The sequence below is a fragment of the Drepanopeziza brunnea genome (assembly GCF_022702325.1).
Source record: "Drepanopeziza brunnea f. sp. 'multigermtubi' strain 214-2 chromosome Unknown ctg19, whole genome shotgun sequence".
Taxonomy (NCBI): Eukaryota; Fungi; Ascomycota; class Leotiomycetes; order Helotiales; family Drepanopezizaceae; genus Drepanopeziza; species Drepanopeziza brunnea.
This window is the reverse complement of record NW_027094082.1, coordinates 1,311,052-1,333,387: the sequence shown is the minus strand read 5'-3', so window position 1 is coordinate 1,333,387 and position 22,336 is coordinate 1,311,052. Positions and strand designations below refer to the sequence as shown.

Genomic DNA, 22,336 nt, shown 5'->3' with positions numbered 1-22,336 from the left:
TTAATCTTTCATCTTCGTCGTCATCGCTAATTTAAATGCAAGATAATGGGTTTTGTCTGATTCGAAAGCGTTTTTCTTCTGTAAGGATTTAAGGATCGATTAAATACGAAGGGTCCGCGAATATAGCAAGATCTCTTTCTTAAACTTCTTTTAACGCAGCTTCTTCGTTTGCAATTGCGTTTCGAAAAGAAATCAAATTAATATTATCAGCTTCTAGTTCTTCTATTATAGGTTGCTTTTCGCGGTCTCGAATAAGGACTTTTCGTTCGGGTGGAATGTGTATAGGAATCCCTCGACCTTGTTGCTTATACGCTTCGTTCAACCATTTCTTTCGCTCTTTTTCGGCTTTCCGATCAAGAACTCCTTGATTATAACGATCGTTTCGAATTTTAATCGTTGCTGACTTGAGTTTAGCGTTCGCTATCTTAAGACTAGCTTCTTGCTTTTTTATCTTTATAGCCTTGACTTTTTCGAGTGCTTTAAAAGCTAGTATATTCCTTCCCGTTTGCAAACTCGACCTTCTAATCAGCTTTTTCCGATGTGTATCGCGCTAAAGCTTTTGATTTTTATCGAGTTCTGCTTGATCAAAGCTTCCTCGTAATAACCAAGTCTCGGTACTTTGTTTCGCGATATCGAAGCGTTAGCAGCTAAGAGAAGAAAGAGCTATTCTGATCTTATCGTTCAGATCGTCGAGTTGCTCTACGCAATCTTGAAAAGATTAAGAAGGTCGAGGTAGCGCAAGAAGAGGTAATTCGTCAAGTTGCTTATCGATTGAAAAAGAATATTTATCTTCTTCAAGATCAAACGTTTCTCCGTACTCGAGTATATGCAATCCCGCCTCTTTCTTACTCTTTTTACTATACTCTTTTAATTTGCGTTGAATTTGAGAAAAGCTGATCGGCCACATTCTTGCATCTCGAAAAGCGTGTTTGATATTCCGAGTTGTAAAGGTTTGCTCGCGAATTTAAAGAAGGTCTCGCATAAACGATGAGATAGTATATTCAGCTTCGAAGCCTCGAATAGCATCCATGATAGCATATTGTTAATTATATTTCTAAGTGCGAAAGCAGCCGACATCGAAAGGTTGTAAAAGATAAGTTTGATAAAAAAGGAATTTGATAAGCCATATACGATTTTGTTTGGCTAGTAGAATGAAATTTAAAGCTTCGTAGCAAAGCTAATCATCAAGTAATAATATCATCTACGGTTTATCGGGTCTTTGATCGGTATGCTTAATAAAGTGCTTAAGCTACTTTATAGTAATCTTATCGTTCGTATAACTAGATTCGGAAACAATGACAACTTCATGTTCAGTCATCTTTTCGGAAAACCAAGATGCTATAATTTGCTTTCCGAGCACAATAATCATTAGAGGAATAGCTTTTCTATCGGCAAGAATAGCTTCGATCACAGTTACGGATAGTCGATTTTCATAGATTCCTGTATACATCTCTTTGATTCCGATAAGTACGATAACTTCTTTTCCGGCCGGCATACAAATCCGCGCGCCTTTCTCATCCATATTTGCGATTCTATGCTTATCTTTAAGCCCAATTCCGCAGAACTAGATAGCAAGAACAAGCTCGGTATAGAACCAGTTGGAAAGAGATTTCTTAATATGCATATCGACGCGATAAGATGCGATTGGTTTAGTCCGTATAGCATAGAGTTCTGTTGTATTTCTCAACCAAGATTGAAACCAACGCTAAGAAGGTTCTGGCTTATTTTCTTGTATTTTAAGGTAGCAAATGCATCGATAAAGCATACGCTTAATAGCTCCTTTCCCTCCTTTAGTTGCTTGATCTGCGGCGTAGATTAAAACAGCTTTGTGCTGTGCTGCTAATAGAACCATAAGCCTCCCTACTTGTAGCGCTTTCCCCTCTTTCAATCGAGCTTGTTTAGCTTGATACTTATTCCATCTTCGCTTTAAAGTATCAGGCTTTTCTATCATATGAATGCGACTCGCAGTAAAAGGTGTTTCGGAAAGGTTTTCGAGGAGCCATTCGAATGCTAGCTATATTCGCTCATATTGAAAAGCTTTTAAAAGCTTCTGGTATTCAGAATTAAGATCAAGAGGTGCAAGAGCGCGCGCGCGTTTTTTGCCCATTTTTATTTGGGTACGTAGGTCAATGTTTGATGGAAAATGTTGTGTTGAAGTGTTGTTGAAGTGTCTACGTTCCCCGCGATTTTTGGCGTTGAAGCGGGACATAATTTTTTCGCGGGACATAATTTTTTCGCCCACTTTAAGGAAGGGCCCCAAAAGTTGCGACGTCAAGGCCCACTATTATTTGTATCAGACATAATAACACTTTGCAATCCGCTGGCCTCGTGCCACAAATCCACGTTCTAGAATCGAAGACGATCGAATCGCCGTGAATCGTAATCTCTCTTGATTTTATCTCCTCTTTGAAAATAGATTTCCGTTTGGTAACCTCCGTAAATCCCCCTCGTGCGTTTGCGATTGCGATTTTTGCCGGCACATAAATTTAGTAATGCCGTGGATCTGCTATAGCCGCCGATCTATTTCAAGTGTAGAAGGGTAACTTATCCTTGATATCAACCAGTTAGCAAGTCAGCGAAGCTTTTACATAAAATAATCGTAGTAGCTATCCGCAATTATCAAAAGAACAATCGCATTTTCAGTATTCTTTGCACGTGTTTTATCATATCGAAACCCTCGTTTGTCATGCTCAAAATCAGCCCGAAGATTGAGGGTATCTTAAGGTTCCATACCTAGCTATCTATAATTTAGCGAAAGGAACGAACGCTTACTCCGTACTCCGTATACAACCTTTTCAAGCTTTGAGCTTTAAGTAGCAAGGTTTGAAGCTAAGTTCAGCGGTAGTGGTTAAAAATTTGGGATAGATTTGAAACCTCGATTGCGTCAAGAAGAGATATTGTGGAGAAGGGATTTGAGATTTATTTTCGGAGAAACAAATCAATCTCTTGAGATCACTCGATTTTCTGCGATCTCCGGGGATTCACAATTCTAGTGGTGTCCGCAAAAATCGTGATCATAATAATAATCACATGGGTTAGTTACCCAACACCAAATAATCACTCCTGCCGATTGCGAATCAAAGCTCCAAATCGCAGAATTGGAGGCTATCAAACACGCCCTAAAATAAGCATTCTCCAAAATGTGGCCGTTTGCATCTGACCCTGCCGACGAGCAGATTTTGCGCTCCGCAAGTAAGCGCTTTCTTTCCGTTCCAAGTGGCTTGAGGTGATTTGTTGACATTCCCATCAGGGCCAAACAATGCATTGTTCGGGAATCCTACGGATTTTCCCGTGCCCTTGTCGTGGGCGGCATCTTGGAGTTTACCTCGACAGTAGACACAGATTCCATCTTCACATACACCTACGCTCTGCAACAGTGTATAGACCAGCATCCACAGCTAAGCGTCACTGTCTCAAAAGCAGACACCGAGTCCTTCGTACTACGCCTTCTGTCCCCATCTATATCTCGGTAAGCACATCCAGATCCTCGCCCACAACGACCCAGACAGCGAGAGCGAGAGCGAGACCAGAGCCGTACAACGAGCCTCCCGAGCATCCTAGATGCAGAGTGGCCACCTTCGACCCCACCGTGGAAGGTATTTATCTTGCCATTTTCGGGCCGGAGGTGTTTCATAGGGTTCTCGTGCTCACCATGCAATTGGCGACGGCATGTCTGGACTGGCATTCACCAGGTCCTTCCTCGCTGCTCTCCAAACCCCCCATGCAGTAACGGAGCTCACCAACTACCCGATTCGCAAACCATTCAACCCGCAATTCGACACGGCCAAGAATCTACCCATATCCTGGTCTTTTCTCCTAGGGCCACTGCTAGACATGTATCTGCCCAAATGGCTCGCTTCGCTCTGTGGGTTTGTCTCTGGCGTACATTCCATCGGACCCGGGACGTGGACCGGTGCACCGCTATTTGACGACGCCGGGACTTACGAAACCGGCGTTGAGATATTGACTGTCGATGCACACGTGCTTCAAGATGCAGTGAAACTGTGCCGGATAAAGGGGCCAAGCTGACAGGGCTGCTGCACCAACTCATCATCAACGCTCTGTCAGGGTGTTTACCAGAATCGGTTGGCGTCGATAGCTTCGGGTCCGGCACAGCCATCAATATGCGAGGACCAGTGGGTATCTCAGACGACGAGATGGGTCTCTTTGTCTCTGTAGACTTCCAAACGTTCTCGCTGCAGAAAACCCACCCAGGGAACCACCAAGCGGCCTCTTCCTGGGACCTGGCAAAGGCGATCACGGTGCGCCTAGCAGCGAGAGCGCGGCAGCTGCACGACCAACCCCCTGGACTCCTGAGATACTTGAGGAGCGTATATTCTTGGACGATTTCTAAGCTCGGTGCCAGGAGTGAAGGTTCATATGAAGCGAGAAATATTGTTTCGTTGCGGCCCTCTGAGAGCGTGGAGCGTTGTAAGGAAGAGGAGATGGTGTTCTACTAGCCGGCTGATCTGACGGGTGGTCCACCTCTGACATTTAATGCTGTGAGCTGTATGAAGGAAATATGAGCATTGCGGTTTGCTGGAAGATTGGGGCTTTGGGGCTGGGAGAAGAAGGGGAGGAGAGTGGTTTTGCGGGAGCTGTGTGTAGACATGTTAGGGAGGGCTTCAAGAGCTTGAGCGAGAGGGTTGGGGGATGATTCTGAGTGGATCTGTTGGTGTCGTAGCCAGGATCCGGCTAAACCTAGCTTGGGTATGGTTTGGTAATTAAATTAGTTAGGGATGATGACGACGATGATGATGATTGTTTCAACGTCTATAGCCAGTCTTTCAAGAGTCCGACTTACGACCTCACTAAGGGTATAACGACGTGTCACAAACAACTAATCTGAAATAAATTAGAGAAGCAACTTATGAGGAACAACATCTTAATACGCGTTTCCAGAAAAGATAAGATGGGAAGATTCGGGAGAAATAAAAAGCTATAAGCTCATTGCGCCGTACTTGCTGCTTTCCGCAGTCTATACAGCCCGAAAGGCGATGAAATGATCAATGCTGAATGCAACAAAAAGAATCCAAGCCTCTCTAAACGTTGTACGATGAATCCATGCCAATCCTGCTTCATCGAAGACTTACTCATTTAGTTGTCTTTACACAAACAACTGAGCTGATCTGCGTCCCTTGGCTCGGGACAGGAGTAAGTAACGGTGGTTGTCGGCTGGGGAGGAACGATGGGACTTGGTTGTTAACTCATCAATTGAGGAGCAATGATGATGATCCCAGTGGCGTACGGCTTGCTGAAAGAGATGGAAGTGCTTGAAGAGCTGCTGTAGGGCCTGCTACATTCAATCGAAAGTAGGCCGACAGAGGTACAGTACTAGGTAATTGCTAATGCATAAAACCACTTCTCGCACCAAAACTAAGGGTCAACACTTCCCAAAAAAAAATTGATTTTAGCCGGTGTTTGCTAATTCTATCTTGGGGGAAGTAGTCAATTAAAACCGTCAAGCTTGAATCTGCTTGTTAATAGACCCAGATACAAAAGATTAAGCTGAAGTCGCTCTTTTTGTGAGACTTCTTCCAAATTTATGCGAAATTCAACTTTCTATATGACCACATTAATGAACTCTGTTAAATAATGAATGTAAAACAAAATCGTCTTATGCTTACTTATAAGCTATCTCTTGTTACTAAAAGGTTTATAGTTTTTATTTGCCTTTCAAAGCTTGTGATTGTAGGAAGTTTAAGCTGTCAAATGTAAAGAGTTCTGGTGCGAAATAAAGGTTTTACGCATTGATTCAAGACTGAAAGGATGTAAGGAGGCCCACCTAAGCAAGCCGACGATTAGCAGTTGGAGGTGACTGTAAAAGCAACATTCTGCATTTACTATATTCGCTTGACCTTCCAGATGTTGGCATCACATTTCTGTGGCTAGCCAGGGTATGAGGCGAGCTACTGGCACTGAGCATATTCCATCGATTCGGGTCATTGAAGTTGTTAGATGTCCAGGGCAATCACGAAATTGCAGGACTGATCTTTGCAATTCTGGAGTAGCAAGTAACCACCGGAGGAGTCGATACTCACGTACCGAAGAATGGATCGGGGATAATCAAGATCTTGCTGTGCTCTTTGAGGATGGTCCCATAACCGAAATCCTGTATGGTCCGTCGAAGAGTCGGCAAGACCTTCAGGAGGTTCTCTCCACGGAGCCGTCATACTGAGTTATTCAAATGACTGGTCCTTGACGATAATCAAGCTCGACAAGTTCATACCTGTGATAACATAAAAATTTGTTCTTGCGTTCTCCCACGTGTTTCTGTTCTTGATGTAATGTAATCGTCATCGTGACCGAAACTTCCATCTTTCTGGTACTCTATAAGAAGCCCAGTGGCGCTTAGGAACCCATGCACTACCAGAGTAGCCAACAGCTTGCCTTAAGGTGAAAAGGCGCACTGTTAGCAGTGCGTAGTGCCAACTGTGATCCATAGCTGATTTTCAAGATGGGAGGTATTTCCGAGGTTGATGGGCTGGTGGCTGTGGCAGATCCTGAAGGCAATGAGCGAATGATTCTTGGAGAGAGAGCGAGAAAGATCGAGAGCGGGAGAGAGAGGTGAAAGTCATAGAGCCATCCTTAGTTGGAGTTATACCTAAGCAACCGAGTACATTGTGATCGAGTCTTCGGTCCCCCGTGTGTACAGTAGAAGCGTGACCTCCAAGTCCGTCCGTATCGCGTTGCTGGGCGGATGTTGCGCTAAGATAAGGCTATCGGCCGCTAGCGCCATCGAAAAAAAATCCATCTAAGTGCTGAAGTTCTTCCCTTCAGAACTTCTTCCGCACGACACCGCTCTTCCTCTTCTTCAAACATCGCGAATCTTGTCTTCTACAACAAGATACCTGCAATCAGAGTCGTCAATCAGACGCGCTTCTTCTCACAACTTAATTTCTACCAGGAATCATCACCAACCAGTCAAGATGGTACTTATTCCAGGTAGGTCGCATTGCGCCCTGTATTCATCCAACTCGGTCAGGACAATCTGACATCAACAATAGTCGCTACCTATGGCCTTCAGGTCCCTCCAGGAGACATCATCGTCCCTGCTATTGCAGAATTCCCTGCTACCGTAAGTCTCCGCAAGCTCTTCATGCAGCCGCCTGGTCCTCCACGGAAAGTTCGCGGGGGCAGAACTCGAAATCCAAAATATTCCAAGCTGAATTCACAACCCTTAGTTTCGCATTACAATGGCTGCCATCGACCCTAGCGAGATCGCCGATGCCAAGGGGATCGCCAAAGGTGGCCCTCTCCGCGCGACCTTGAAGCTCATCCGCCAAGAGGGTTCCGAGGAAGACGAAGATTCTGAGGAGTATATGCGCGCTCTGTTGGCCAGCGACGACTCTGAAGAGGAGAGCGAGTCAGATGAGGAGGCGAACGGTGGCCCAAGTGATCCAGCCAAGTCAAAGAAGGCCCGCAAGGCTGCTGCCCTCAAGCAGCTCATGGATACGCTGGAGAACGCCGAGTCTGACGAGGAGATGAAGGATGCCCCCAATGGCAAGGCCAGCAAGAAGGGAAAGGCCAAGGCTACCGGTGAAGAGGAGGAGCTATCCGATGAGGACAGCGATGAAGATTCCGAGGACATCGAAGTCGAGGAGTTTGTTCTCTGCACACTCGACCTAGAGAAGGTATGTGGTATTCACAAGAGCACATCACTTGCAGAAAGGCTAACAAGATGACCACAGAACTTCCAACAACCACTTGACATCACCATCGGCGAGAACGAACGCGTCTTCTTCAAGGTTTCCGGTACCCACACAATCTACCTCACTGGCAACTACGTTGTTCCCCAGGATGATGGACACAACCACCACCACGAGGTCTACGATTCCGAGGAAGGCGACGAAGACGAATATGACCTGTCTCCTGATGAGGATGAGCTCGATATTGGGATGGATGACGATGAGAGTGATGAATTGGATACTCTTGAGAACCCGCGTATTACCGAGGTCGAGTCTGAGGATGAAGCCCCAAAGCTTGTCTCTGCCGACAAGAAGGGCAAGAACAAGCGCTCTGCTGATGATATTGAAGAGGGTGCCTCGCTCGACGACATCATGGCCAAGAGCCTCAAGGACGGAGCTCCCGAGGAGAAGAAGCTCAGCAAGAAGCAACTGAAGAAGCTGAAGAAGAACAATGGAGAGGCTGTTCCAGCCAAGGCGGATGAGGCCCCAAAGGCAGACAGTCCCGCTGTCAAGTCTGATATCACCGACAAGAAGGTCCAATTCGCCAAGAATCTGGTTCAAGGTCCAACTGGATCCGCCGAGAAGGCCAAACCCGCTGCTGTCGAGACTAAGGAAAGTAAGGGCAAGGCCACATTGGGCGTCAAGATGGTCAACGGTGTCAAGATCGACGACAAGAAGCTTGGTTCCGGTCCAGCCTGCAAGAAGGGTAACAAGGTCGCTATGCGTTACATCGGCAAGCTCGAGAACGGAAAGGTCTTTGACTGTAAGTGGAACATCCATTCATACGATACCAATACTGATATTGCGACAGCAAACAAGAGCGGCAAGCCCTTCTCCTTCAAGCTTGGTACCGGCGAGGTCATCAAGGGATGGGACATTGGTGTTGCTGGTATGCAAGTCGGCGGCGAGCGCAGACTGACCATCCCGGCCAACCTTGCGTATGGCAGTAAAGGGGTGCCCGGGATTCCCGGAAACAGCACCCTTATCTTCGACATCAAGTTGCTGGATTCGAAGTAAGCCTTGTTCGCGAATTGGTTACGTGGCTCTTTCTTGACTGCTTTCTGATTGATTGAGCCGAAGCTCTGGCGTGTCGAATCCTCTCATCTGTACAATGTCTGATACACATCTCTTTATTTCCTTGTCCTATGTCTCAAAATACCGGGCTATAATGCTTCCTGCGCTTTTCTCCGACCCACGCTGTTGTGTCGAAGTGTCTCATGGGACGGGAGGCACATGTGTGGCCTGGGATGAGGAGATGGCATACATCCTAAGGCGTCAAAAATTGATTGTGTATGTTCCACAAGTTGTGGAACAGTGCTTAGGTATTCAAAACATAAGAAATAGCCTATATTCTTGATTCGCCGCTGTGAGTGAGTGTCAAAGACCTTGGGAGAAGTATTTGGGTTTTAGGCCAGTAGCACTATTCCGAGTATTGGACTTGCAGCTTTCTCTTCCAAATCGCCCATGAGCAAGGTTCGAACGTTGAGTACTGGCGGGCAGATGCTCCCTGACCGTGCTTGCCGTACATATTGGAATTCTCAGAAGGGCAGGCACGCTGATGGTAAGTAAGCACTGATAAACGCCCTTGCAACGAACTCCCTCTTCTGACCGTTTCCAAAATCCCATCCATCATCATCATCATCAACATCATCATTTGCATCATTTCCATCATCGCAAAGCATCCAATCGATCAACTTTGCCTCAGTATCATTACTTCTTCCACCATCAACTCCGCGCAGCACCGTCAACCGCTCCGCTCCAAACATGAAGCGCACATACAGCTTTACCGGCCATATACAGTCGGAGACGCCCGATGGAGACGCTCTTGATCCACCATCAGAGCAGGGAACGATCAAAAGAATCCCGAGTGCATATGACTTGATGATGACCCCCCCAGCATCCCCTGAGTCTCCTGGCAGCATGGACCGACCTTCGAAGCTCCGCAGACATGGTTCAAAGCTACTCACGGCTTTGAAGTCATTCAGAAACAGCGGTGGTTCTATCCCTGGCGCGTACTCAACCATCTACTGACCAACCTGCAGTTTCCAATGCATCCATGGCAGAGGCGCCACCGTCCCCAGTCAGCTCTCCTGCCCGGAGACTCTCGGCAGTAATCCTCAAGTGCCAGTTGGAGCCAACGGTCGTTCATCGTACTCAATTCAACAATCGCCCCAGCCTGATCTCGATTGACAAAGGTGCCACAGATGTAACACCGGAGGGCACTCCTTCCACCAGCACTGAATCACGCAGTAATAGTGGCAAGTCTTCCGTCCCTAGGCCTGGGGAATCGACGAGCAAAACGTCTCTCGACTCAAAGCTCTCGTCGCAAAAGTACAAGATGATCTCGCAACATTCGTCAGAGAATAAAAAGGTTGTCATCAAGCAGCCAACGGGTGACTGTGGAGGCTCAAATGAGCATCCGGTGCTTCTCGCACCCATTGTGGAGAGCTTGGAGACCCCGGAACCCGCACCGAGTAAGCGCTCCCTCCTTTTCCAATCTTCGCGGTGCCTAGTGGGTTCATTGCAAAAGCCCTACACCACCCTGCCAGCATCGGCAGCCAGTTTCAGATCCTCACTCGATTTCAAAGTTTCCCATTCCTAATGCGCAAATTGTATGAGTCCCTTTTGCCACTATCTTTGCTGAGTGCCCTCGATTGACCCAAGCTCTAAATTTCCAATGCTCCCCATATCTGTTGAGTGTATCTCAGAAGGGCTACATCAACCTGGTCGGACCATACACCGGCTTCAGATATCCCTTTCATTTCAATGCTCCTCATTCATACTGGGCACATTAAAAAGTTAAATTTGTCACCTCCCTTCCCGGACACCGTCCATCGCCCTACGACGTGAAATTTTCAATGTTCCCTATTCATCCTGAACCCTTTGCTGACCTGCCCAGCTATCATCACTGTAGAGAGGGCCGCCGCAGCGAAAGTGTTCTTCGAAACCCACTACAACCAGGTAATCTCGGGTGCTTTAACTCCTCGCTCGATGCGTAGACGCCAGCTGGAAGCCGTGCTATATCACGAGCAGGCTAATCTGTCCCCCGCTGAACAAGCAGAGTACCGGCGTGCCTGGGCCAAGGATGAAAGCGATCATCTACGAGAGACCCGTGTAATGAAAGCCCGCGCAGGCAATGCTCTCAGAGAAGGTAAGGACATTACTACCTCTCGCTATGAGGTCGTCAAGGTCCTGGGTAAAGGTAGTTTTGGCGTCGTCCGCCTAGTCCGAGAGAAAGAGGAAAATAGGTAAGATCCTTTTTCCCATCTTCCCAGTGCCCTTGGCGCAAATTAGATGCCACAAGTTCCCAGTCTCCTTGGGCACAGTGTATTCACGCTTGCTTACCAGAATCCGTAGTCCCACCACTGAGCCAGGTGTTAGACGAGAAATCTATGCCATGAAGGTCATCAGAAAGTCCGATATGCTCCGCAACAGCCAGGAGGGCCATCTTCGGGCCGAGCGAGACTTCCTGGTATCCGCTGAAGGATCTCGTTGGTAATGAATTCTCAATGTTTCCAGCCCCCTTCGACACATTCAAGAGTCTAAAATCATTCAGGGTCGTCCCTCTCATCGCAAGCTTCCAAGACCTTCACAATTTGTACTTGGTCATGGATTACATGCCGGGAGGTGACTTTCTGGGACTTTTAATCCGCGACAATGTCCTATCTGAAGCTGTCACAAAGTGGTATATTGCGGAGATGATCCTGTGCATCGAAGAGGCTCATGCCCTCCGCTGGATCCACCGTGATGTAAAGCCAGACAATTTCCTCATTTCTGCTTCAGGGCATTTGAAAATCTCCGATTTTGGCCTTGCTTTCGATGGGCACTGGTCACACGACCAGGCCTACTTCAACAACCATCGATATTCTCTCCTGGCAAAATTAGGCATAGATGTTGCTGGTGATAAACTGGACATTCAGGGGGACCTGGATTCCTCAGTGAGTACTCGGGAAGCCTTTTCTTGCTTCCAGATGTTCAAATATCTTGTGAACATTACTGACCAGACCATACTACAGAAGAAGCTTGCCCTGGCACCCGTGGGTGGAAAGGAGCAGCGACATGAGCAAAACTCATCCATTATCACAGAATCTGACGGTATTTTGAACTGGCGTAACCGCTATGGGAATAGAACCATGGCTCGGTCTGTCGTCGGCACCAGCCAATACATGGCTCCTGAAGTCGTGAGAGGAGATGCCTATGACGCTCGGTGCGACTGGTGGAGTGTCGCAGTGATCCTATACGAGGTGATACTCCCCCATATCACCCTCCCCTCTTCATGTTTCCCCACCTACAGCGTACTGTGGAACTGACCATTATCTACTAGTGTCTATACGGCCACACGCCTTTCCTTGCCGAAGAAGGGGGAAGACAGCAAACGAAGCAGAATATAATTGCAAGTATCATCCTTTGCATCCGGATCTGGGTCTGGAAACTTTTTAAGCGTTCTCGAAGTGCCACCATCGTACTGGGCACATGTCTAATCGATTTCTACAGGCACACAAAAACACCTTCGCTTTCCCGCACAAGCCACTTGTCAGCAAGCGATGCCAAGACCTCATCCGAAGCATCATCCAGGAGAAGGAAACCCGCCTTTGTTCCAGACGATACAGGCTTAAGGATAGCTCTATCTACCCATACGACTATGCTGGCCGATACGTCTTCCCCAACGATGCAGAAGATATCAAAAGCCATAAGTGGTTCCGGGACATTCAGTGGGATCGCCTCCATACGTCTATACCGCCGTTTGTGCCCGATATTAAATCCTTGGATGATACCCACTACTTTGTAAGTATTCTAAATATTTCAGAAATTTCTGTGACATTGCTAATCACCTGATCCAGGACGAAGAGGATCCGATATCGGATTTCTCCGATTCAAATTCCGATTTTAACCACACAGCAGAGGACATCTCGAAAGCCCTCAGATCCTTCAATAATGAAATCAAGGGCGAGGCAATCAAATTTGTGACCATTCCTCATGATTCTCTGAGGCTCAAAAAGTTTGAGCGATGGGTCGAAGACCATGGCAAGATACCAGACGAGCAAAAGGTATGATTGTCCCATATATTTTGGTGGCATACATAGGCTGACTTGACAGGAATACCTTAAAGATTTTGCCCGGACTTACGGACAAAAGGAGAAGAAGCGTCCCAGAGACCGCCTTTTGAGAGATAAGGATACGGCACCAATAGTCATGGAGCTTCGCAAGACAAGTGCGTTCCTAGGCTATACATATCGTAGATTCCGTCCTGCGTGGAGCGGATCTATGAGAGGATCAGTAAGCACAGTAGGGCAAAGGAGAGCGGTTTGGCACCGGGCAAGATTGAGCATCCATTGACAGACCGGGTCGGATAACTGAATGTTACCAATACAGATTGTCACTTTGAAGTAGAGAAGTCAGGCACTTGTTTGTAGAATCAATTGAGAGGATTCTATTTTTGATCTGGATCAGATTTGATTTTTCGAAAGTGCCCACTATCCATGGGGCACATTGAGGATGCCCATGAAAAATAGCCTGGATTTCAGTCTATATACATCTCTTGGTATCACCTGCGCAACACTGAGTTGAGTTGGCTTTCGCATAAGTATGGAGGGCTTACTATTCACAGGAATTTCGGGGTTTATTTTGGCAGAAGTTGGAATGAATACACTTTCTTAGCATTCCCGAACCTTCTTGTTTGTCTTTGTTGACTTTTAAGCGAGCCCATCTATGCAGATTTTTTTGCTGAATGTCAGGACACCCACCTCAATACACTTCGAAAGGTTAGACCGACTAGCTCCGCCACAAAATTCAAAATTATCTTCTACTCCTTCTCTTTGAAGATTGTACCTATCCACCACGCACCTCTTGCGATCTTGACAACAGTCAACACCGCAACCCCCATAACAATCACAAACCACAAACCCCAACCCAACCAAAACCTTCCGCAAAAATGCCTTCCTTGAAACTCACCACTACCCTCTTCGTAGCCTTCTCCCTGCTCGTCTCGTCCAAGCATTCCCCAGTCGAGCAGCAGCAGTAGGTCGAGAGCCAAAGCTGCGGCGGCCGATCGATCCGGCGTCTACAAGTGGCATGCATGCCCAACACCGAGTGAGAACCAGGCTGCTATCGTACGTATTGTATCATCTATCTTTTCCTTTCCTTTCCTTTCCAACCCAGTCCACAATCCCCCTCCCTTCCTCCCTCTTCGCGACTTGCTGTGACGGAGAGCGAGCGAGCCAGCCAGCCAGCGCGCCAAGCTCCAAGCTTCAAGCAAGCAGACGAAGGCGTCTGCGATGGCCAGGGCAGGCCGACGGGGTCATCACCAACTAGCTACACACTGCGCCTTCGGCCACGACTGCTTCTTCTTCTTCGTCGTCGTCGTCGTCGTCGGGCGACGCAGCTTAAAGTACTGCGCTTGAGAAAGGATCTCCAGTAATGAAAAGCTGACTGACGTGTGTCATCTCTCGAGGGCCAGGGGAGGGTTTTTTTTTTTTTTTTCTTGTCCCTTTTTTTTTCTCTTCCCTTTTTTTCCTTTCCCTTTTTTTGGGAACATCTCGAGCCCCACTCGGCCTCGCACTTCTTCTACACTGGCTCAGCTAAGCTACGTTCGTCGTCGTCGTTCGTTTTCGCTCTGCCCACCCCCCTCTTTCTCTCTCTGGGGACATACACACACACACACACACACAGTACATACGATTCCAGAGCCCCGGAAATAATTTCAAAAGAGCGAAAAAGGGTTGGAAGGGACTCATTCGAAAGCATCTATCTATCTATCTGGGTCCTGGGGGAGATTCTGCTGCTACATAAGAGCTTGACGTGAGTAGACGTTGGCGTCGTTCGGGAGCCTTTCTCTGCTCTATCTCCGTAGATAGATAGATAGATAGATAGATAGATATGAATCAAAGGCGCTGCTTTTTCCTTTTTTATTCTTCTGTCTGAGAAAAACTCGCTGTTGGAATTCGTGCTTGAGATTTCTTTTATGATAATTGGAGTCAGAGAGAGAGAGAGAGAGAGAGAGAGAGAGAGAGAGAGAGAGAGAGAGAGAGAGAGAGAGAGAGAGAGAGATACCCAGAGACTGACTTCTAGCTAAGGCTCGCCTCACACCCAGGGAAATTTTTTTTCTCTTTCAGAGACGAGCGCAGCGACACATCTTCAACTGCTTTCTATGCTATGTATCAACATCTCTCACACGGATAACTTACATACGTACGATACACACACATCCCCCTTCCTATTTTACATCCTCATCCAGAGCGCCGCCCTCTGGATCTCAGCAACGACACCGTTGCCAGCGAGCGCCCACTTCTCCGCCACCGTCTCCTCGTCAACCTGACACCTCAAAACTCCACTCTTCGCCCAGTACTCCATCAGTCCCCTCGCTTCCCGCTTAGTCAATCCCTTCAACCTCATGACCTCCACACTACTCAGGACCTTGTCAGCCCTCGCATCGTACGCCTTCTCGAAAGGATCTTTTGGCGTAATGTTCCTGCCCGCCTGCCGATCTTCGGCCTGCTTGATGGCCAAGTTTAGCGATTTCGAGACTGGGGCATGAGAGCGACTAGTCGCCGCTAGCACGGCACCTCCATTCGGGAGCTTCTTGGTGCCGGAGAGGTGGTCCACGAAATGCCTGATGACAGCCAGGTCGTGAGCATGGATAAGGGAAAAATCCTGGGCGCGGTAGAGCGAGTCTTGCATGGCGAAACTTAAGCCGTCAAGACACATGAGAACTGGGGGATGTCCCGGAGTAGCGAGCTCTGACCAGAAGGCTTCGAACATAGGCCACGCGATTTCGGGGTCGCGGGCACCGAGTTCGCAGAGACGGAAGAGGGTGGTACCTTTTGGGACTGTAATAGGAGCGGTGAGTTCTTCGGGTAGAGTGAAGGATTGGAGGACAGCGATGTTGGCTTTTGCGATTTGGGAGAGCCAGTTGGCAATATATGTATTCTGGGACCAGAGGGTCGGGTTTGTGTTTGGTAACGCTGCGTACGCTGTCATGGCGTTTGTAACTTCTTGGGCTGCATTTCATTAGCCCAATTCTCCAATAGAATAAGTACGACGACAAACCTTCAGGGATATTGATCACAACCCAGCCCTTCGCAAACGCCGTGGCCATAGCACTCAACATCATCAGACTCTTTCCCGTCCCCTTATCTCCATCCAGCACCATCCTGATCGTCTCGGCCTTGCCCTCGGCCTCCATCATCCTCCTTGCCATGACTACACTCTCCCCCCTGATCAACACCGCAGGCCGCCGGAAAATTCCCCATCCCTGCGTCGTCTTGAAAGCCTCCACAGCCCTCAGACTGTCGACCGTCACCCCATTCAACCCTACCACTTGTCCCACCATCCTGGGTTCATCCTCCCCCATCACAACCGCCGCCAACGACCCTTTATTCGGTCGCGCCTCAGCATCCTGCTGCAAGAGCTCGTCCACAAGCTTTCCGTTCAGATCCCTGAGATCCTCAACTTCCAGCGCATTCGTGTTACTCAGCACAATCCTCTTCCGCATCGCCTTTCGCTCTCCAGCCGCGGGCGGCTTCCCCGTCTTCACAAAGGCCTTCTTCTTGATCCGCAGCGTCTTCGCACCTTTACTCTTTCCTGCCACCATCTTCGGTGTCTTGGTCGGGGGTCCAGCAGCCAGCATTGCCGTCGTCGAGAACTTCCGAGCAGGGGCTGCCAGCCTCACAGCCAGCGTAGGGGCGAATTGGGCAGTAACAGGCCTGGCAACAAGGCATTTCCAGCACTGAGAAGTCGACATCCTAGATATATGGCTGGCCTGGCAAGGCGTTGTGGTGAGCCGTGGACCGATTCTTGTTCAATGGCAGTTCTGAGATGGATGTGGAAATATATTAGCTCCGCGCTAAAATGCGGCCGCTTAAAGCAGCTCTCCAAAAAAAAAAAAAGGTCCCTAGAAAATAGTTCATGGATAGCTTTGCGACGAACCGCCACCATCTCTCTTCCTCGACGAATTCCGGATCTATTCGAGAAGACAATGGCGACGATGGCGGCAAAAGCCGCGAAACTCCCCGTGGAGGTCAACAAGCCCACGCCATACACCTTCGACCTCGGCCTCCTGCTCGCCTCAGACCCAAACCCAGTCCTCCTCACGAGCCCGGAGAACCTCGAAGACGACCTGGCCGCCACGGCGCGAGACGGCGCCCAGGCACTGCTGAACCAGCTGCTCTCGACCTGTCCGATCGCCAGCACGCCCAACGGCGTGCTGCTGTCGCTCCCGGAAATCGAGACGAGGCTGCCGCGTGAGAAGGTACCAATCAACCACCCCCCCCCCCTCCCCCCCCTCCCGCTCTCTTCCCTTACCTCCAGAGTGCGGCAGATTTTTTATTAACACACCAATCTCCACACAGCCCCTCCCGCCCCCCAAAGCTCAAACCACCTGGGAGAAGTTCGCCGCCAAGAAGGGCATCAAGGCCAAGTCGGCCGAGCAGCGCAAGAAGATGGTCTACGACGACGCGACAGGCGAGTGGGTGCCGAAATGGGGCTACAAGGGCGCCAACAAGGCTGGCGAGAACGACTGGATTGTCGAGGTCGATATGAAGAAGGAGGCGGAAAGGAAGGAGGGCACCGAAAGGCAGGGTGATGGGCGGAGGGAGAGGAAGGAGAAGGTCAGACGGAATGAGAGGCTGCAGAGGGCTAACGATCGGAAGGGGAGAAAGAATGGTGCGAAGTAGACTTACTTTGTGTGGAGGTGCGGTGGAATCATTGTTCGGCGTTGGAGGGACGGCTGGCTTACTGGAGTTTGGGTCGGCGGCGTCCATGCGTGAGAGCGTATGCACATGTGAGGAAAAAGCGTGTATTTGGCAAACTTATCAGGGAATCTTCCGGAATTATTACACTACGTTTGAATACTTCTGCGATCAAAGCAAGGAAAGTTGATTTGTAAATCTCATCGACTTTTGGATCGATATGTTCAACCACTTGCCCTCCTCGGATCATCCATCACCTCACAAACCAACATCGCATCGCCATAATCGTACAAATCGGATCTTTTTCTGGCAGAGTGTCACCGCCCCTGTTCCTGTCATGAGCGGCTCCCCTCACATGCAAAATCCAAAGAAAAGTAGACCAAATAAACTCCCGTTCCAGTCTCCCCAACACGCCATGACTTCCCCTATGCCTCCCAGCCCTAGTCCCAGCCACCTACACCTCCTTCACCACCCCTAAATATGCTGAAAGAATGCCCGATCCTCCCACTGCAACAAAAAAACGAATGCATCTGTAGGTGAGACTGGAACGAAGAAAGCGAATAAGAAACGACCATGCCATTAACCGTGCGGAACGCTTGGGTATTCAACAGACTCGAACCATGCGAACGTAGAAGGATGAAATGAATCGTAAAAGACATGCAGAGGAAGAGAAAACGCTCCAAGTCGGGTTGCCCTTCACCGCAGGTGAAATTCCCAAGGGGAGACTGTCCGAGGAAGCTAGAATCCGAGACAGGGGTTTTCGGTGCTACCGACTACTGCCAGAGACCTTGTCAAGTCGTGAGGGAAGCCCTTCCTTTCAATTTATGTGCCCTATTTGTCTCTCATAATTTGTCTGCCCCATGCTCGATAGAGTAAGGTAGGGCCGGCAGCACAGGGTGTATCAAGAATCGAAAATCGCACGCCAACCCTAGTGCTATTAATCAACCGTCGAGCTCGAGCGAGTACCCCTCAAAACCCAATGGGACTTAGTGGCTTGATAGGACTCAAGGGTCTCATTTCGTTGCTTCGGTGAGTTGCTGCGGGGGGGCTCTCGTTGACAACGGTTAGTGCCGTATTGATAGTGTTAGAGGCACCTGTATTCAGGCTCTGAGGAGTCTTTTTGCTGTTGCTCCCACCGGCCTTCTGGCCAGATTGATCGATGCTTACACTACTTGGCTTGCTGCTGTCTGAGCTCGAGACATTGCGTTCGTCGTGACTCTCAACGGCGGTGCTGTCTCGTCCTTCGGCGGCCGAGTTGGAAACCATGTCAAATAGTATGTACTCCTGCTCGATGTAGAACTGCTCCGTCTTGCACCCCTTCCAACATTCCCTCCAGTTGCACACGAGGAACTTGAAGCAGAATGCGTCGATCTTCATGCATGGCTGAAAGCAGATGCACAGGTTTCGGTAATCCATCTTGTTCTTGTCGGAGTGGGCGAGGAGGAGCGAGAGGTGGCAGGTGATGGCGAAGAGAAGGTAGTAGTTGAATGGCGAGAGGTTGGAGAGTTCGTCGATCAGCAGCTGGGGAACCTCCTCTTGGTCCTTGTCGCATTCACGATTGATGCGATCCTGAGAACTCTTGGGGAAAAGTTCGTCCGGCAGCTCACGGAGCCAGGCCTTGAGCATCGAACCTATAATGTTTATGTCGTAAAGCTCATCTTGCTCAAAGAGATCAATGTCAAATTCTACAACGCATGTCAGTAAGTATACTGGAACCTGTGAGCTGGAAGTCTTCAAATACCCTCGTCAAATCTCCTCTGCCACTTCTTGATCTGTGGGCCGCTGCCTGGTACTCTGTATAATCCCTCTACATCGCTGCCTTTGTAGTTCAAGTAGTCGATCGCTCTCCACGGGAAGGCTGGCATCCAGAACTCTGTCTTGTCCTTGGAGTCCTCCAACTTCTTCGAGATCCGGGTGAGCCGCGTCTGCTCTACCAGATTGAGGTTGAGGACCTTCAGCTGGTAGTGCTCGTCGTCGACCGGGGCTTCTTTCTCGTGAGTGCTTCCGCTTCGACTACCCCCTTTCCCGAACAGACCTTTACTCAGTGCTCCAGCCCCCTTGCTTGCAGAGCTTTTGAGGTTGTTCAAGAAACCCTCGCGCCCATGGCCCGAGGAAGAGGTATGTAGCCGACCGTTTTCCTTGGGGATTGTGTGCGACCTGCCTTGTTCCTTTTGCTCTCGAAGCTTGCTACCCTCTTTCGGCGGTGGCATATCTCGAGTCAAAGATCGCTGTCGATCTTCGGAGTCCTTGCGAGGCGTCGAGCTTACCATCGATCTGAAGGACCTATTGTCGGCTTGGTCGGGGGGAGTATGTGTCGATCTCGAGTCGGCATTTTGTGTCGGATGCTTATCGGCTTCCGCAGCCTTGCTCTTTGTCGGCGAAGGCTCTCGAGGCGAATGATCGTCGCGGATCGACTTGGACCGAGACAGTATACTGAATGGCTTCGGTCTGTTCTTCTTTGCGCCGGCATTGCCAGTCGACGGGGGAGAAGAGGAGTCGCCGGTCGATTCGAGTGATACCTCCGAACGGGATGGCCCACCGACTGCTCTCCTCGCAATTGATCTGTCGAGACTCGATTCTGTTTGCGCGACTGGCGTCAGTGCTGTCCGTCCGGAAGAAGCAAAGATTCGTGTGGAGTTTATTTTCTCACCAGTTCTGGACGTGTCCTTGGATGAGACCCTCGCATGCATGGCAGGCCGGTCTGCGTCTCTGGACATTCTGTCCTCCTGCTGGCCTGCGGAACCCGTCCGATTTTTCTGTGAGCGGTGGGAATTCTTGGAGGCCTTGTAATTTGCAAAGAAGCCGCTCCGGGCAGGCCGCTCCTTCTGCTCTTGGCCCAGATCCGGCTGTAGTGTTGACAAGGTAGGCAAGATGTGCGAGGCCGAAAGGCTCCGGGTGGTAGAGGGGGTGTGCTGCGATTCGGCAGCAGCGGCAGCTTGCATTGACGGGGAGTCGCTTGGTACCTTCTTTGATGAGCTCTTTGATGCGTGGAATCTGAAAGGCGATCGTGGAGATCTCGACATGGACTTGGAATTGGACTTGGAATGGGACTTGGAATGGGACTTGGCCTTGGACCTGGGGCTCAGAGGAGAGTGGGAGTCGGGCTCGTCGTCGACATCTGTTGAGTTAGGCAGCGTTAGCGGTAGGGGTATAGATTTGCGAGCCATGCTGCCCCTGGCGACGGTCGTTCGTTCGTTCGTACGTTCGTTCGTTCGTTCAGTCGGTCTCGGTCGGTCGTTCGTTTGTTTGACTGCTCCTGATTGTAGGCCGTGGCCGTTTGTCGCAGGGTCGCCGGTGTCTCGAGCACAGCCTTCTACACTGTACCTGAGCCTGAGCCGTGTCACAGTTCCGAAGATAGAAGCGCTTGTTTAAAAGTGGTGCGTGCAGGATGTCGGCCGTCGGGGACTCGCAGTTGGAGATTCGGATTCGGACTCGGATTCTTCTGTTCGTGGGTTCGCGGGAGACAAACAATTACCGGTACTGGTGGTACTTCTAGAGGGTCGAGCGACGGGGTGAGGTCGAGGGCCAAGGTCGAGGTCGAGGTCGAAGTCGAGGTCGAAGTCGAGGTCGAGGTCGAAATCGATCTAAGGGCTGGGGGCTGCAGCGATCGCATCCAGAAACGGAATGCCCTCCTCTCCTCTGTTCTGTGATTCACGGGCAGCCCGTATTGTGCGTCGACGCCGCTGCTGGCGACCATTCCCGGCGGGCAGAGAGCGCTGAAACGTGTGGGTGGTGTTCGCGGGCGGGGAGTTTTGCGTATGGAATGTGTTATGCAGATGGCCGCGTCAACTGGAGGCAGCGCATCAGGGGGGGGGGGGGGGAGGGTTGGAGGGGGGAGGGTTGGAGGGGGGAGGGTGGAGGGGGGGAGCCCGAGTGTCGGTCAGGCAGTTGTACCGGTAGTAGTGGGTAGGTCGCCTGGACTGGATTAGGTTGGGATCGATGAATGATGGGAATTGTTGTTGTTGTTGACCCGGACTTTGAAGTCGAGCTGGAGCTGGAATGGAGCGGTTGGCATGAAGAGGGAAGAGAGAGAGAGAGAGCTGAAGTATGGATATGTGCGATGTGCGATGTGTGTTTGTTGATGGTTGACTGCGGTGGGTACCGGTATGCGCCGACCAGTATAAGAGGTTGTAGGTTTCGGGTCGGATGGTGGGTGGGTGGTCGGTTGAACTCTACGCGTGCGTCCGTATGTACCAGTACTACTAGTATTCACTTCACTGCTACCGGTACCTACACCCTTTCTTTGCAATTCTCACCGCAATGCAGTCGGTAAAGCACCATACTAATTAATCAACCGCTCAATCACTCAACCGCTCAATCACTCAACCGCGCAGCCACTCAGCCACTCAATTTCTCACTCCGTATGGGCTGCACCTCCAAACTCCTCCTACCTCCTTGCCTGGCCGGCCTGGGCTGGTGGATGACAATGTGACAAGCTGACAAGGCCCGAACTCAGGAACCAAAATGCATCCCGAAACCCCCCCAGCCCTCAGCCCCCAGCCACCAGCCACCGCAACTGTGACGCCACCGCCGACGATCCGACGCCGTCACTTGGAATCAAGAAATCAAGGGAATCGGGACACCGGAACCAAGCGGGCTGGAAACTATCGGTACAGTATCGTTGACAAATCGCGAACATCCTCTCCCAAGCCCCAAAGCATAAAGCCCAGATAAGCTCAGCAATCACTAAGCCAAAATTCGGTCAGCCGAAAGAAACTGACATACGGAAAGGGACCAGCAGTTGTTTCCGTCGAAGAGGCCCATCATCTCCAGAAAGTTCATCCGCTCTCTTTCATTGGGTTGCTCCGGGTTTCATCCTTCCTTCACTTGAGACGACCGAGTCGGCATCAGAGGCGGTCAGTGAGTCTCCTGAGTATCGTTTGCGCCTTCGTTGGAGAGGGAAGAGGCCTTCTTCTCTTCCGCACCCTTGAGCTTCATCGTCTTCGTCTTGGGATTGGCGCT

At 49.8% G+C, this 22,336-nt stretch overlaps 7 protein-coding genes across 7 annotated transcripts; 5 read left to right on the top strand and 2 right to left on the bottom strand.

Moving 5' to 3' along the window:
- Positions 1-4,124: 4,124 nt before the first annotated feature.
- Positions 4,125-4,460, top strand: L3040_009145 (uncharacterized protein; the record flags this gene model as incomplete). Its single annotated transcript, XM_066155867.1, has 1 exon — positions 4,125-4,460. One exon carries the CDS (start codon positions 4,125-4,127, stop codon positions 4,458-4,460), a length of 336 nt encoding a protein of 111 aa, XP_066010149.1.
- A 2,469-nt stretch (positions 4,461-6,929) lies between these two features.
- Positions 6,930-8,705, top strand: L3040_009144 (uncharacterized protein; the record flags this gene model as incomplete). Its single annotated transcript, XM_066155866.1, has 5 exons — positions 6,930-6,945; positions 7,008-7,078; positions 7,185-7,634; positions 7,692-8,451; positions 8,500-8,705. The coding sequence occupies 5 exons, from the start codon at positions 6,930-6,932 to the stop codon at positions 8,703-8,705; spliced, it is 1,503 nt and encodes a 500-aa protein (XP_066010148.1).
- A 747-nt stretch (positions 8,706-9,452) lies between these two features.
- On the top strand, positions 9,453-13,079 carry L3040_009143 (uncharacterized protein; the record flags this gene model as incomplete). Its single annotated transcript, XM_066155865.1, has 11 exons — positions 9,453-9,681; positions 9,731-10,162; positions 10,588-10,936; positions 11,046-11,183; positions 11,245-11,626; positions 11,705-11,932; positions 12,013-12,081; positions 12,183-12,473; positions 12,530-12,736; positions 12,786-12,965; positions 13,062-13,079. 11 exons carry the CDS (start codon positions 9,453-9,455, stop codon positions 13,077-13,079), a joined length of 2,523 nt encoding a protein of 840 aa, XP_066010147.1.
- A 1,827-nt stretch (positions 13,080-14,906) lies between these two features.
- Positions 14,907-16,428, bottom strand: L3040_009142 (mitochondrial 37S ribosomal protein mS29; the record flags this gene model as incomplete). The annotated part of the gene is made up of 2 exons (XM_007293985.2): positions 14,907-15,685; positions 15,735-16,428. 2 exons carry the CDS (start codon positions 16,426-16,428, stop codon positions 14,907-14,909), a joined length of 1,473 nt encoding a protein of 490 aa, XP_007294047.1.
- Positions 16,429-16,662: 234 nt separating this feature from the next.
- On the top strand, positions 16,663-17,359 carry L3040_009141 (uncharacterized protein; the record flags this gene model as incomplete). Its single annotated transcript, XM_007293986.2, has 2 exons — positions 16,663-16,935; positions 17,036-17,359. 2 exons carry the CDS (start codon positions 16,663-16,665, stop codon positions 17,357-17,359), a joined length of 597 nt encoding a protein of 198 aa, XP_007294048.2.
- A 984-nt stretch (positions 17,360-18,343) lies between these two features.
- Positions 18,344-20,541, bottom strand: L3040_009140 (uncharacterized protein; the record flags this gene model as incomplete). The annotated part of the gene is made up of 3 exons (XM_066155864.1): positions 18,344-19,059; positions 19,116-19,952; positions 20,025-20,541. 3 exons carry the CDS (start codon positions 20,539-20,541, stop codon positions 18,344-18,346), a joined length of 2,070 nt encoding a protein of 689 aa, XP_066010146.1.
- Positions 20,542-21,634: 1,093 nt separating this feature from the next.
- L3040_009139 (uncharacterized protein) lies at positions 21,635-21,999 on the top strand (the record flags this gene model as incomplete). Its single annotated transcript, XM_066155863.1, has 3 exons — positions 21,635-21,639; positions 21,709-21,735; positions 21,831-21,999. 3 exons carry the CDS (start codon positions 21,635-21,637, stop codon positions 21,997-21,999), a joined length of 201 nt encoding a protein of 66 aa, XP_066010145.1.
- Between the last annotated feature and the right edge of the window lie 337 nt (positions 22,000-22,336).